Genomic DNA, 16,917 nt, shown 5'->3' on the forward strand with positions numbered 1-16,917 from the left:
AACAACACAAACTCATACTCAATTTGTTATCCTTTCCTAGCACTTCCAGCATAACAGAAATGAAACAGCACTTGCCCCTCAATTTAAGTCACGATTTGGCCATGGAAAAAGCATCAAATTAAATCCTAAACATACCTTAAGGAGTCTTGGATTAATGCTTGATGATTAACCTTGGATTGGAAGTGGTTTGAAGGGTGCTTGGAATTGAAGAAAAATTTGTGCAAAACCTCTCCTATATTTCTAGATTTTTGCACGAATTTTGGCTGAATTATGGGGGTATTTATAGACCTCATTTGCTACCCTAAAACCTGCCCTTGGGCAGCTATTTTTACCCCAAAATTAAGTGTGTAAGTCGGCCAAAATGAGGGAGTAATCTCAGCCACACATCCTTTAACTCAAGTTTCAAGAGAGTTGATCTAATGGTTAAAAATTTGCCCAGCACACAAGCCAGCTATTCTGATCATGATGAGCATGAATTTGGGCCTTGTTGGATGCTAACTAAATGGTAAAAACTGATTAGGAAGCAATGGAATTGGTTAGGGTAATTTTAAAAATTATTTGGTCACATAATACCTAATTTCTTGCCCCCCCATTAGTGAAAAATAGCTAAGGACTTCCAAAATTCTATTTATTTTCATGATAAATCCATATTTATTCCAAAAGTGTGATCTGGAAGTTTTGAGAATTTTTCAAGACCTCTAGATATTTATTTCACATTTTCTCTAAAATCGGGTCTTTACTAATAGGAATTCAGAAGTAAATTCATCATAAATTATTTCCTACATTTCCAATGCTTGGAAACAATTTTATAAATTCATATATATTCTAGGGAGTGTATCCATATTTTTCCTTTAATTTGTGGAGTCCTTGGGTAATTAAAATAATTATATCACTTTAATTCCCCTTTATTTTTCCCTATTTTCCCAAAAATAATTATTTTTCTGGGAATTTTCACCAAAATTTATTTTGGGCCATTCTCACTTCCAAAACATCGTAGGTGACTCAAAAACCTCTAATTCCACCTTTTTCTATTTTTAGGGAATTTTTGAGAACTTTTCTCAAAATTACTGTTTTACCCTTAGGGACCCGATAAAGGCAGTTTTGTCCCGTTTTGGATTTCCATGCTTTACTCATACCTTATGCTTATCAATCATGTCTCATTTCTCACATTCCCATTACTAGGGTTTCAAATTTTTGGATGTTACATTTCCCTCCCCCTTAAAATAAATTTCGTCCTCGAAATTTAAAATGTACCTTATTCGAAGAGTTTAGGATAATTATCTTTCATGTCGTCTTCCTTCTCCCAGGTTGCTTCTTGTTGTGCTAGATTCTCCCAGATGACTTTAACCATTGGGATGGATTTCCGTCGCAGCTGCTTTACTTGATGATCAATGATCTTTACTGGTTTGATCTCCCAGGTTAGGTCATCTCGCAGTGTAATATCTTCATATCCCAAAACATGAGAGGGATCTGGCTGGTACTTCTTTAACTGGGATACATGGAAGACATCATGTATCTGACTAAGGTTTGGGGGTAGGGCCACTTTATATGCCACTGGTTTTACTTTTGACAGAATCTGGAAAGGTAGATGTATTTTGGTGACAATTTCTTCGATTTCAAAGACCTTCCTACTCCCGTTGTCAGAGACACTTTCAAGAACACATGGTCTCCTATATCGAAGGTCAAAGACTTTTGTTTAACATTCGCATAACTTTTCTGTTTGCTTTGGGTCGTGAGCCGTTTATGTCTAATCGACCTTATCCTCTCAGTTGTTTACTCGACTAGGTCTGGCCCATATAGCTTTCGCTCCCCTAATTCTGTCCAACATAGTGGGGATCTACACTTGCAACCATACAAAGCTTCATACGGAGCCATCTGTATACTGGAGTGATAACTATTATTATAAGCAAATTCTGCTAACGGCAGATAGTCATCCCAGTTACCTGTGAAATCCAATACACAGGCTCTCAACATATCTTCTAGTTTCTGTATGTTTTGCTCTATCTAACCGTCTGTCTGTGGGTGATACGCTGTATTGAAGCTTAGCTTGGTGCCCATTGCTTGCTGCAGTGCCTTCTAGAATCAGGATAGAAACTGAGGATCTTGGTCAGATATAATTGACTCTGGCACTCCATGTAATCTCACAATTTCTTTGATATATAACTTGGCAAGTTTTTGTGGTTGGTAATCTTTCTTCATTGCTAGAAAATGGGCGGACTTCGTTAATTGGTCAATAATTGTCACACCTTACTTATATACTACCTTAGCAGTCATTTAGAACCATTCCAGACCACTTTGGATGGTCTTAAACTTGAAAATTTCAATTTGGACGTTAATTTTCGAAAAATTACTGTTCACTGTCTAGTTTTCAGATTACAGGTCCAACTTTGAAAAATCATAACTAATTCTAGAAATATCATATAGAGGTGTTCCAAAATTCTACAGAAAGCTCTTTCAATGCTCTTTAAGGAAAAAATATTCAACTGAACTCATCCTCACTGAAAACGTACAGTTTATTGGATTAAAATTACTATTTGTTTGGTAAAATCTGGACTCTCCAGATTCTATGCCTTAACTTTGAAAGTTCATATCTCTTCTTATACACATCCAAATGAGGTGATTTACCACTAATTTTGAAGCTTGGGATGTGCACTATAAGTCTGCCAAATCTCGTGATTTAACTCATTCATTTGATAGGTCAAACTGAAGCTCAAAACTAACTGCTTCAGGACCTACGTTTTATCCTTTAATATCTCCTTACTTTAATTCTTTTTATTTCTTTGACATACATAGCATGGGCTTAATCTTTCTCATTCATACTCATATACTTTCATTCATGCCATAAACATCCTAAGCATATACATTGAAGTAATGGCATTCATAACATAATTTACAGCATAGGAGAATTATATATTGAATATTAATATCATTCATTTGCATTAATAATTCTCCACTTCTTCTCCTTGCTTCTCATGCCATTAGTGCCCATCATTGATTGACCTAAATGGTTGGTTAGGGAGGGGGTGAGATTCGGGGGAATCTCAGTAGCAAACAATACCATATTAATCATGCTAGATGGATGCTCATGCACTACACGCAACTTGTTTATTCTCTTGTTAATTAGTGACATACTAGCATGCTCAAAGCTAACTTCTTGATGCATGGCCATGGAGACATAATCTACTCATCATGAATAGCAATTACAGCAGCTAAAACATGTCACAACAATATGCAAATAACATGTACACGGCAACACACAAGCATACCATATCAAGCAATGACAATAGGTAAGTTCACTACCTTGCACCTCAAGCTTTCCTTTCACTTTTCCTTTGACTCCCTTGACTTTCCAACCATGTGGGCATTCGGTCAACATCACTAAACATCCTTTTGGATGTTCCAAAGGTCCTAAACATAACCATAATGATGACACAATCCATTAGGACCATTAGATTACATAAAGTTCAAGACTAGCTTTCTTGAACCTCAACCATTTCTCTTAGTCTTAGGGTTTTCTTTCTAACTTTTCTAACATAAATATCATCATTTCCCATTCTTATGATCCATTTCTTATCAATTAGGATCACTTTAGATGGCCTTAGATTCAAGAAGATCAAATCTGGAAATTTTGGTTCGCGGGTACTGTTCACGCAGAATCTCCAGAATTTTTGATCAACTTTCAAAATTCATAATTAAATCTAGAAAAATCCAAATTGAGTGCTTCCAAGTCTCACTGAAATATAATTAAGTTAAATTTAAAGGAAAAATAGTTTCAGGAACCAATTCTACGCCGAACAGTACCAGAATTGTACGGAACTCGACAATCTCCCAAAAGCTCAACACTGTTTCCAGATTTCAAACCCTAACTTTGAAAAATCACCATAAATCGTACACATATCCAAATGAAGCGTTCTACACATGGATTTAAATTCACAGAGTGTACTTTAAGCATGAAAAATTTCAAAATCAGATACGCACAGTAACTAATTCGAAATAGGTATCAAATCAGATGCTACAGCCACCACATACCTTGATCTTGAAGCTTGAACTTTGTTCCTTCTTCTTGGCCTTCACCCCTACGTTTTTCTCTCTAAATTTTGACAGAGTTTCCCCTCTTAAACTCATGTTGGCTGAAAATATGAAGGGGAAGAGGCTCTATTTATAGCCAAAAAAGTTTGCTTGAATGGACCAAAATGCCCTTGGTGGCTAATAGAAAGGGTAAGGGCAAATTTAGAAGTTCAAGTGGACTTTTACATCATCATTGCATCATCTTATTACATCATGCTTACCTCAACCTTCTAGAAGATGCCAAGTGTCATGAAAGTGGTGGAGGAGATGGGAGATTAGATCCTAGCCGTTGGATCAAACTTCTTTCATAAGCTTCCTCAGAATTTACTTGGCCCACGTTTCTCCTGCTTTCTTTATGGCCTTTCGGAGCTCAGAAAATTGTTCTGCCTACTTTATAAATTCCCTTTAATTCTAGATAATATCTATGAGTTTTCTTAGGCCATAACACTTCCTTTAAACCTTGCATAAAAATTCATTTACCAAAATGCCCTTTTATCGGCAAAACCAGCTCTTTAATTTATTAAAGCCACTCCACTGGCCTTTTGGTTACGGGACTAATTTTATAAATTAGTACAACCTTTCAACCATTTAACCTCATTTTTGTATACATTTTTGAGGTCTCTTGCTATTTTAAATAATTACCTCACATGGTATACTTTTTACCGGTAATAACCTCATAAATTCCGTTGAAGCTGCCTCAGGGGTATTTTCGTCTTTTCTCTTAACAGAAGAGCCTCAGAATATTATTTCCCATTTTTTAGGATTTTCTTGGAATTCTTTGTATACTCTTCCATTTTTATCCCTGTTGGTCATAACTTTATGAATTTACAGTTTAGTCCCTGGTTGGACTTAACTTCATATAATCCTCTCTTTGAAGCTTCTAACTTAACCTTTGGCCTATATCTAGTCTCTTTTCTCTCCCTAGGCCTTCGAGACTTTACTGGAGTCTCTGACCTTGATTATACTGAAGCCCCTGAAAAACTTTTATATTGCAGTTTAGTCCCTGAAACTGCTTTGACTTCCTTTCTCATCTTTGGGACTTCTGCTCAAAAAGGGTTTGGTAGCCTATCCAATTCAGGCTACTTTGATGCTTCTAGGCCCAAAAGTCTGGATGTTACAATTCTCCCCCTCTCAAAAAAATTTCGTCCTCGAAATTTCGGGTCAAACCTTTATTCTTACCCTTAATGAGAGGTTACCTAAGGAGAGTATCCTTACTTATACTTAACTCTGACCTTTTCAACTTTTCATTATACCTCATTTCCGAGTTTCCACCTTGGGCTTCATACTTACATAACTCGTCGTTCTAAACTTTTCTGTCATTCAGATGAGCATGGTCTTTGCTTTTAAGTATTTTGTCACCACTGCTCATATTCTTCCTATACTTTAGGCTCATTCTTTCATTATAATACCATGACAGTATACCTGTCTTCTTGGTATTTTACTATACCATGGCATTTTGGGTTCTCTTAATACAGCCTTTATCTATCCTTTGCTGTATACCCTGCCATTCCTCTTTACTTTAAGGGCATATCTCCTTTCTTTCCTTCATTGACTAGAACAGAATTGTGCCTAGTCTAAACGACAATAGACATGTCTGGAACAAGTCAAGGGTACTCTCTCTATATTAGTCCACCGCTGAAGGAGATTTCAGTATCTTAAACTCATCTCTGGTCATTGTCTTCCCAAAGAGGTACTGTACTCTTACCCTTAATGACTCAGCTACTTTCTCTTAGGCTTGGTCTATCATTGTCTTCTTAGGCATTGCTCAATCCTTTCTGTCAACTCCTGAAATTCTTAGCCTTTCCCTATTTCTTTAGCCCTTCGTTTTAGCTTCCTTAAGTCACTTTCCTTTCTTTGTGCCTTTCGAATCCCTAGGCATTAGCTCATCTCTAGAGCCCATTAACTTGCTATTATATCAATGCCAGCCTACCTTATCTTAGGACTCTGTAGTCTTCGCTGTCTCTTAATAGTTTGGACAGCATCAGGAGAGGACTTATATCATCACATTCTCATTATCCTTCAGTATTCCATAGTACCCTATTAAGCTCGAGGAGCATCTATTTGCATATCACATTTTTGTTGTCTTAACCAGTTTCACTCTCTCTCTCTCTGGGGTAAAGTCCATCCTGTGCCTTATCTCGGCTGCTTCTACTTTTCTTGTGGGAGGACAGATTACTCTTACTGGAGCATCGTCAACTCAGCCACTTACTTTCTGTTTCATTCCTTCAGAGGATAGCTTACTCTTACTAGAGCAGCATCACTCTGACGCAGAGAACCACTTCCCAATCTTAAAAGGGTACTTCATGGTCAAGACTTTCCTCATATGCAATCTCTACTAGGGTACATTCCTCGAATACCATATCCCTCTCAAAGGGAGCCTCTCTACTGGATTACTCAATCTTATAGGCAGTGGCATCTATCTATAGGAATCTCATTTCTTAGATTCCTTACTGGCCTAATTGCCATGGTTGCATGCTCTTGGATACTTATCTCTTTTTGTTCATTAGTTCCCACGCAACCATCCACTATCATGTCCTTATTCATTTCCTTTCATCTCTATCCTCAAGAGGGATCTTGCCTCACTTTACTATTTCTGACTTTCTTTACCTCTTGACCAATTATTCTTCTAGTCAGGTATTGATCACCATATTCTCATCACATCACATCAAATAGTAAATGTTTAATCATCTTGCTGTGCGGTACCTAGGTCTGGCACCAATGTCATCATTGACCTTTCATTCGTTGTCATATAATCTCTGTCCCTCTTGGTTCACTATCCCTTAGGAATTTGCACCTCTATTCAGGGATTTGAACAAGCCTTAAACATCTCATTTTGTTACCATGCCTCTATCGAGGTCATATCGATTACTTAAGGTACAGGTTGATATTCAGTTCCCTTACTAGGGCATTGACTTATACCTCTGACTAGCTTATTGTATCCTTAACCATTTGTTTCTATGGTCAAATGCTAATCATAAAGTGACCATACTACACAGCAGGCATTAATCATTAAAACATCTCTGCTGTGTGACCTTCCAGTCAGGCACCTTTAACTAATTACCCGAGGCTTAGGTTGTCACCCTGCTTCCCTATTAGGGTCTAGACTCCTATTCTTTATTGGCTTACCATACTCTTAGCCATTACCCTCTGGAGACGTCTTTCAACTTTGACTCATTCCATGGTCAAGCTCTCTTAGCCCAACCATTCCTCTCTTGAGGGGCAGTCTCTTAGTAGTGACTACCTATCTCTCAGGTTAATCTTTGTCATTCCTTACTTCTCTTCTATATCTATTTCCCTTAAAGAAAACACCTCAATATCTTAACCTCAATTGGACCAATCCTAGTCACCAGTTACTTTTCCAATTAGGTTTTCTCTCACACCAAGTGTTACTTGAACCAATACTCTGCTTATACCTTAGTCAGGACTTCTGCCTGAACTTCCCAACGGTTACTTATCATTGGGTTACTTTCCTCTAAGCACGCTTAACTAAATAGTGCTGATAGGCTCGAACCCTAGTACCTTGCTGTCTTAGGCCCTTCTTATTCTACCTTTAGTCAGGTCTGTTCAGCTTACATTCTTGTCTCTCACCTCATCTTAAGGATTTACCCGTCAATACTCAGTCTGTCTCTATGTCACAAGGGTTCTTCATGTATCTAGAGCTAGCCTGAATGTTTCTTTTTCCAGGTCTTATGGCTCCAACTCCTCTAACTTTGGCTTTCCTCTATTAATCGGAAGAAAATTGAATCCAGCTTAATTAATGATAAGGTTATCTGGAAGGAAATCATGGGTACTCTCTCAGTACTGGTTTACAACTGAAGGAGGTTTCCACATCCTCAACTTGTCCCTGGTCTTCATCTTCCCAAATAGGTACCAGTCTCTGGGAGACTTAGACCATAGGACTAAGTGAAGTCATCTCCACTCAGTTGGTCACCATACTAATAATTCCCCAAAACTGTTCCAAGAACCAATACCATTTTCTTAAGCCTCCTGTCAATTCCCTAGGCTACCTACTCGTCTCTTTAGGTGCCTAAGCCAATCTGTCTTAGGAGTTCTCTTACTCCTCCAGCTGCTCTTACCGTCTTACTACTTTAGAACGGTACAGAGAGAGGACTTATGCAACTTCTCTTTCTTCTGCTTTACCTTTCAGTATGAGCATACTCTAACATGCATTTCTGGCATTTTAATGCAAGGAGTGTAAGCTCTTACTGATTGCTATGTCCGTAGCATGCCGAGCGGACATCTTATCCCTACAAAAGGGAGCCTCTTTCTCTGTTCGCAGTTGCTTCTGGAAGTTATAGGGAGAGGACTTTTGAGATTCTTTTTCTTTCTATTTGCCCTTCTCTGCTAAGCTTAAGGACATTGAACCCTAGCTTTATTCTTGGCTAGTCATGCTTCCATTAGGTAAGGTCAACTCCACTTGCCTTGCCTCGGCTGCTTCCCTTTCCCTGATCGGATAGGGCATTTTGCTCCATCTAGAGCAGTGTCAATTCTGACTTGGAGGACCAATTCCTATTTTCTCTAGGAAGATTCCTAGCCAAGAACCTATCCTTTGGAAAGGGTGCCTCTCAACCTAACCCCACGTGACTGAGTATCTCTTAACATCATCGGGAACATGCCAATCTCATAATGCTAGTTCCCCGCATGGCTATCTGTCTCATTCTCATCTCTTTCTCTTCTTTTTAATCCCTAAGAATTCCACTAGGATTATCTACCTTGACTTTGCTACCTCCAAGTTCCTATTTATCTATTTAGGGACTTGAGATAGGTACTCTATCATAGTGCTCCAACTCTAACAAGGCTTTAAGAGTTTGTCCAGCTTAGGTGACCACTACACCCTCTTAGCGGTGTACAGACTCAATCCCTAACTATCTTGTTCAACTCATTATTACTCTTCCTCTTGAGGGGGAATCTGATAGCTTTTAAATAGTGGCTACTGCTCTCTCTTTGAGCTCTATCAGTCTTACTCTCAGGGACCTCATAGTCCATCAAGTCGTGCCAAGATACCACCTCAGCATCTGAGAGTCACTATCTTTATTCGTCATGACCAGAATTCTTATTTGCCACCACTTTCTTTGGTTCATCATGACGAAATATACTTTCTCTTACTTCTGCTAGTTTTACTTAGCTTTGTTCATCGTAACCTCAACTGCTACCTGAAGGACTTCCATGTCCTAGCCTCACTGTAATCCCCAACTAAGTCAACTACTTCCTTTCAAGCAATGAAGGAAGGGTCTGGCTCACAACTCTAGGCCATTAGCACCTTTGCTTTCTCTTATCCTCAGGGATTACCAGTGGCAGAAATTAATCTTTAGCTCTTCCTAGCTTTTATATCCATTTAGGAATCAAAGATAGCTACTTTGATTATACTGCCTTAACCTCGTATCAAGGCTACAGTAACTGTATCTAATTTAGGTTGCCACTTAACCCTTTTTCTTCTAGGGTTTAGACTCATACCTCTATCTGACTTATGAGCCATTATCCCCTTTTCTTTAGAGGGAAGTCTCTTTATCTTTACACAGTGGCTACCTTCCTCTGCGTATAACTCCTTATCATCATCTTATCTGTACCTTTCTAATAGAGGATCCCAACTTCATTTAAAGATCCTTATTACTTATTTTCCCTAGAGCATTCACCTCCAATCCATAACCTTAGTTGGACCTTAGCTAGTATTCCACTACTAGCTCTAACCTGAACTGGGCTTTTCTAAATTCTTGCAGGTAGTTCTCTTCTTCCTATGCCAGAACCTCTGCTCTGATACCAAAAATGTCACACCTTACTTATATACTACCTTAGCAGTCACTTAGAACCATTCCAAACCACTTTGGATGGTCTTAAACTTGAAAATTTCAATTTGGACGTTAATTTTCGAAAAATTACTGTTCACTGTCTAGTTTTCAGATTACAGGTCCAACTTTGAAAAATCATAACTAATTCTAGAAATATCATATAGAGGTGTTCCAAAATTCTACAGAAAGCTCTTTCAATGCTCTTTAAGGAAAAAATATTCAACTGAACTCATCCTCACTGAAAACGTACAGTTTATTGGATTAAAATTACTATTTGTTTGGTAAAATCTGGACTCTCCAGATTCTATGCCTTAACTTTGAAAGTTCATATCTCTTCGTATACACATCCAAATGAGGTGATTTACCACTATTTTGAAGCTTGGGATGTGCACTATAAGTCTGCCAAATCTCGTGATTTAACTCATTCATTTGATAGGTCAAACTGAAGCTCAAAACTAACTGCTTCAGGACCTACGTTTTATCCTTTAATATCTCCTTACTTTAATTCTTTTTATTTCTTTGACATACATAGCATGGGCTTAATCTTTCTCATTCATACTCATATACTTTCATTCATGCCATAAACATCCTAAGCATATACATTGAAGTAATGGCATTCATAACATAATTTACAGCATAGGAGAATTATACATTGAATATTAATATCATTCATTTGCATTAATAATTCTCCACTTCTTCTCCTTGCTTCTCATGCCATTAGTGCCCATCATTGATTGACCTAAATGGTTGGTTAGGGAGGGGGTGAGATTCGGGGGAATCTCAGTAGCAAACAATACCATATTAATCATGCTAGATGGATGCTCATGCACTACACGCAACTTGTTTATTCTCTTGTTAATTAGTGACATACTAGCATGCTCAAAGCTAACTTCTTGATGCATGGCCATGGAGACATAATCTACTCATCATGAATAGCAATTACAGCAGCTAAAACATGTCACAACAATATGCAAATAACATGTACACGGCAACACACAAGCATACCATATCAAGCAATGACAATAGGTAAGTTCACTACCTTGCACCTCAAGCTTTCCTTTCACTTTTCCTTTGACTCCCTTGACTTTCCAACCATGTGGGCATTCGGTCAACATCACTAAACATCCTTTTGGATGTTCCAAAGGTCCTAAACATAACCATAATGATGACACAATCCATTAGGACCATTAGATTACATAAAGTTCAAGACTAGCTTTCTTGAACCTCAACCCTTTCTCTTAGTCTTAGGGTTTTCTTTCTAACTTTTCTAACATAAATATCATCATTTCCCATTCTTATGATCCATTTCTTATCAATTAGGACCACTTTAGATGGCCTTAGATTCAAGAATATCAAATCTGGAAATTTTGGTTCGCGGGTACTGTTCACGCAGAATCTCCAGAATTTTTGCTCAACTTTGAAAATTCATAATTAAATCTAGAAAAATCCAAATTGAGTGCTTCCAAGTCTCACTGAAATATAATTAAGTTAAATTTAAAGGAAAAATAGTTTCAGGAACCAATTCTACGCCGAACAGTACCAGAATTGTACGGAACTCGACAATCTCCCAAAAGCTCAACACTGTTTCCAGATTTCAAACCCTAACTTTGAAAAATCACCATAAATCGTACACATATCCAAATGAAGCGTTCTACACATGGATTTAAATTTCACAGAGTGTACTTTAAGCATGAAAAATTTCAAAATCAGATACGCACAGTAACTAATTCGAAATAGGTATCAAATCAGATGCTACAGCCACCACATACCTTGATCTTGAAGCTTGAACTTTGTTCCTTCTTCTTGGCCTTCACCCCTACGTTTTTCTCTCTAAATTTTGACAGAGTTTCCCCTCTTAAACTCATGTTGGCTGAAAATATGAAGGGGAAGAGGCTCTATTTATAGCCAAAAAAGTTTGCTTGAATGGACCAAAATGCCCTTGGTGGCTAATAGAAAGGGTAAGGGCAAATTTGGAAGTTCAAGTGGACTTTTACATCATCATTGCATCATCTTATTACATCATGCTTACCTCAACCTTCTAGAAGATGCCAAGTGTCATGAAAGTGGTGGAGGAGATGGGAGATTAGATCCTAGCCGTTGGATCAAACTTTTTTCATAAGCTTCCTCAGAATTTACTTGGCCCACGTTTCTCCTGCTTTCTTTATGGCCTTTCGGAGCTCAGAAAATTGTTCTGCCTACTTTATAAATTCCCTTTAATTCTAGATAATATCTATGAATTTTCTTAGGCCATAACACTTCCTTTAAACCTTGCATAAAAATTCATTTACCAAAATGCCCTTTTATCGGCAAAACCAGCTCTTTAATTTATTAAAGCCACTCCACTGGCCTTTTGGTTACGGGACTAATTTTATAAATTAGTACAACCTTTCAACCATTTAACCTCATTTTTGTATACATTTTTGAGGTCTCTTGCTATTTTAAATAATTACCTCACATGGTATACTTTTTACCGGTAATAACCTCATAAATTCCGTTGAAGCTGCCTCAGGGGTATTTTCGTCTTTTCTCTTAACAGAAGAGCCTCAGAATATTATTTCCCATTTTTTAGGATTTTCTTGGAATTCTTTGTATACTCTTCCATTTTTACCCCTGTTGGTCATAACTTTATGAATTTACAGTTTAGTCCCTGGTTGGACTTAACTTCATATAATCCTCTCTTTGAAGCTTCTAACTTAACCTTTGGCCTATATCTAGTCTCTTTTCTCTCCCTAGGCCTTCGAGACTTTACTGGAGTCTCTGACCTTGATTATTGTCATACCTTACTTATATAATACCTTAGCATTTATTTAGGACCATTCCAGACCACCTCAGATGGTCTTAAGCTTAAAAATTTCAATTTGGACGTTAATTTTCGGAAAATTACTATTCACTGTCCAGTTTTCAGATTACAGGTCCAACCTTGAAAAATCATAACTAATTCTAGAAATATCGTATGGAGGTGTTCCAAAATTCTACGGAAAGCTCTTTCAATGCTCTTTAAGGGAAAAATATTCAACTGAACTCATCCTCATGGAAAACGTACAGTTTATTGGATTAAAATTACTATTCATTTGGTAAAATCTGGACTTTCCAGATTCTGCGCCTTAACTTCAAAAATTCATATCTCATTGTATACACATCCAAATGATGTGATTTACCACTAATTTTGAAGCTTGGGATGTGCACTATAAGTCTGCCAAATCTCGTGATTTAACTCATTCATTTGATAGGTCAAACTGAAGCTCAAAACTAACTGCTTCAGGACCTACGTTTTATCCTTTAATATCTCCTTACTTTAATCTTTTTATTTCTTTGACATACATACATGGGCTTAATCTTTCCCATTCATACTCATATACTTTCATTCATGCCATAAACATCCTAAACACATACATTGAATTGATGGCATTCATAACATAACTTACAACATAGGAGAATTATACATTGAATATTAATATCATTCATTTGCCTTAATAATTCTCCACTTCTTCTCCTTGCTTCTCATGCCATTAGTGCCCATCATTGATTGACCTAAATGGTTGGTTAGGAAGGGGGTGAGATTCAGGGGAATCTCAGTAGCAAACAATACCATATTAATCATGCTAAATGGATGCTCATGCACTACACGCAACTTGTTTATTCTCTTGTTAATTAGTGACATACTAGCATGCTCAAAGCTAACTTCTTGATGCATGGCCATGGAGACATAATCTACTCATCATGAATAGCAATCACAGCAGCTAAAACATGTCACAATAACATTCAATAACATGTACACGGCAACACACAAGCATACAACATCAAGCAATGACAATAGGTAAGTTCACTACCTTGCACCTCAAGCTTTCCTCTTACTTTTCCTTTGACTCCCTTGACTTTCCAACCATGTGGGCATTCGGTCAACATCACTAAACATCCTCTTGGATGTTCCAAAGGTCCTAAACATAACCATAATGATGACACAATCCATTAGGACCATTAGATTACATAAAGTTCAAGACTAGCTTTCTTGAACCTCAACCCTTTCTCTTAGTCTTAGGGTTTTCTTTCTAGCTTTTCTAACATAAATCTCATCATTTTACATCCTTATGATCTATTTCCTATCAATTAGGACCACTTTAGATGGCTTTAGATTGAAGAATATCAAATCTGGAAATTTTGGTTCGCGGGTACTGTTCACGCAGAATCTCCAGAATTTTTGCTCAACTTTGAAAATTCATAATTAAATCTAGAAAACTCCAAATTGAGTGCTTCCAAGTTTCACTGAAAGCTAATTAAGTTAAATTTAAATGAAAAATAGTTTCAGAAACCAATTCTACCCAGAACAGTACCAGAATTGTACGGAAATCGACAATCTCCCAAAAGTTCAACACTGTTTCCAGATTTCAAACCTTAACTTTGAAAAATCACCATAAATCGTACACATATCCAAATAAAGTGTTCTACCCATGGATTTAAATCTCATGGAGTGTACTTTAAGCATGCCAAATTTCAGAACCAGATATGAACAGTAACTAATTCGAAAAAGCCATCAAATCAGCACGTAATTCTTCCAATTTTCACATAGATCCACTTGGATCTACCATTCTTTGAGGTGTTCTAGCAAGATCTAACAACCAAACTCCCTTCCCCACTCATCAACCATTTCGACCAGCTATCAAAAGGGAGAGAAGACATATTTTCAACCATAAAAGAGAAAGAAACCAAGGCAAGAACACATCTAGAGCCAAGAACTCACCTTGAACCTTGATTGTATGACCAAAGTTGATGCCTTTCTCTTGGTTCTCCCTCAAAACTCTCTCTTTTTCCCTCTCTTCATGCCTTGCACGAAATTGCCATCTGATTTAGGGGAGAGATGAGCTCATTAATGTGTACAAAATATCCCACCAACCATCATTAATGTTATGCCAAGTGTCATTAGCCTACTTAATCTTAATCCTCTCTCTTAATTAACTTAAGTCATAATGTAATTAAATTCCAAAGTCAAGATCCTCTCCATTGATAGCTTGACACTTGGAAAGCTTTAATTACCATCCATTAAAGGCTTGACATGTGGCGACTTGTGGCCCAAGTAAAGTGCAAGACTCTGATTAATACTTTATCGGTGCACTTTTACTCCGGGTTTAACTTCTTTTCTCTAATTACAGTGCTCTGGCCTCTCTAATTATTTTCTATCAGATCCATAAATTCTCTTCAATTTTAGAGAGTATCTATGAATTTTCTTAGCCCATAACACTTCCTTTAAGCCTTGCATAAAATTCATTTACTAAAATACCCTTTTATCGGCAAAACCGGCTCTTTAATTTCTTAAAGCCACTCTACTGGCCTTTTGGTTACGGGACTAATTTTATAAATTAGTACAACCTTTCAACCCTTTAACCTTCATTTTTGTATACACTTTTGAGGTCTCTTGCTATTTCAAATAATTACCTCAAACGGTATACTTTTTACCGGTCACAACCTCATAAATTCCATTTAAGCTGCCTCAGGGGTATTTTCATCTTTTCTCTTCATAGAAGAGTCTTAGAATATTATTTCCCACTTTCTAGGATTTTTCTTGGAATTCTCTGTGTACTCTTCCATTTTTGCCCTTGCTGGTTATAACTTTTTGAATTTACGGTTTTACCCCTGCTTAAGCCTAACCTCATAGAACCATCTCTTTGAGGTTTCTAACTTACCCATTGGCCGGTATCTAGCCTCTTTTCTCTTTTTGGGCCTTCGAGACTTTACTGGAGCCTCTAACCTTAATTATACTCGAGCCCCTGAAAACTTTTTCTTTGCAGTTTAGTCCCTGAAACTGCTTTAACTTCCTTTCTCGTCTTTGGGACTTCTGCTCACAGGGGTCTGATAGCCTATCTAATTCAGGCTATTACTGGTACTTCTAGGCCTAAAACTTTAGATGTTACAATTATACTGAAGCCCCTGAAAAACTTTTACATTGCAGTTTAGTCCCTGAAACTGCTTTGACTTCCTTTCTCATCTTTGGGACTTCTGCTCAAAAAGGGTTTGGTAGCCTATCCAATTCAGGCTACTTTTGATGCTTCTAGGCCCAAAAGTCTGGATGTTACAATAATCACCCATATCATGTCATATCTAGATGAGGTACGAGGTAACCCCATAATGAAATCCATACAGATACTATCCCATTTCCATTCCGGAATATTTAGAGGATGTAAAAGCCCTGACGGTCTTTGATGTTCCATTTTGACCTTCTGGCAAGTGAGGCATTTAGATACATACTCTGTTATGTCCTTCTTCATGCCAGGCAACCAAAACATATGTCGGAGGTCTTGGTACATCTTTGTCATTCCCAGATGTATTGTATATTTGCTCTTATGTGCTCCCTCCAATAGCTGTCGCCTGATGGACTCTAGAACATATACACATTCCTAATACTTCAATATTGCATTTGGTGACACCTCTATCACATCATCCTCAGCTTTTGTTAGCTTAGTCCAAAGTGTATTGGCTATCGGATCGCTTTTCTGGGCCTCTTTGATTTGTTCTATCAGCTGGGCTTCTGCCCTCATCACATCTACTTTCTGGGTCATTAGTTTCATATGGAACAAAGGTTCCCAATCTCTCACATCTTTGATGAGTTTCCGTTCCTGAATCATTAGGAACGCTACTTGTACTACCTTTCAGCTTACGACGTCAGCTATCACATTAGCCTTGCCCGGATGGTATTTTATCTGGTAATCATAATCCTTGAGCAACTCCATCCATCGTCATTGCCTTATGTTTAGTTCTTTTTGATCTTGCAAGTACTTGAAACTTTTATGGTCACAATATAGTTTAAGGGTTGCCCCATATAGATAATGCCTCCAGATTTTTAAGGCATAAACTATTGCAGCTAATTCTAAGTCATGAGTGGGATAATTCTCTTCATGAGACTTTAACTGTCGTGAGGTGTAGGTGACTACTTGTCCTTGCTACATTAATACACACCCCAATCCTTGCTTGCTAGCATTGGTATATACAACATACGGTAGGGTTGGATCGGGAATTATCAGCACAGGGGTCGAGGTCAACCTTCATTTCAGCTCTTGGAAGCTAGCCTCAC

At 37.7% G+C, this 16,917-nt stretch overlaps 1 protein-coding gene across 1 annotated transcript; it reads right to left on the bottom strand.

Moving 5' to 3' along the window:
• Positions 1 to 1,255: 1,255 nt before the first annotated feature.
• Positions 1,256 to 16,162, bottom strand: LOC114755528 (uncharacterized). The gene is made up of 3 exons (XM_028944416.1): positions 15,988 to 16,162; positions 1,778 to 1,943; positions 1,256 to 1,670 (listed from the first exon to the last, which is right to left on the bottom strand). The coding sequence occupies exons 1-3, from the start codon at positions 16,160 to 16,162 to the stop codon at positions 1,256 to 1,258; spliced, it is 756 nt and encodes a 251-aa protein (XP_028800249.1).
• Positions 16,163 to 16,917: the final 755 nt, after the last annotated feature.

This window comes from Neltuma alba, unplaced genomic scaffold (assembly GCF_004799145.2).
Source record: "Neltuma alba isolate B1F8T4 unplaced genomic scaffold, ASM479914v2 tig00010293_pilon, whole genome shotgun sequence".
In the NCBI taxonomy this organism is placed as follows: Eukaryota; Viridiplantae; Streptophyta; class Magnoliopsida; order Fabales; family Fabaceae; genus Neltuma; species Neltuma alba.

Bases quoted from the DNA above. Each gene is read 5' to 3' on its own strand.
- LOC114755528 (XM_028944416.1), bottom strand. From the start codon at position 16,162: ATGACAAAGATGTACCAAGACCTCCGACATATGTTTTGGTTGCCTGGC. The intron at 1,944-15,987 runs GTATGGATTTCA...TGGATTTCACAG, and splicing joins ATGGAAATGGGATAGTATCT to GTAACTGGGATGACTATCTG. The intron at 1,671-1,777 runs GTAAACAACTGA...CCTTCGATATAG, and splicing joins TATGGGCCAGACCTAGTCGA to GAGACCATGTGTTCTTGAAA.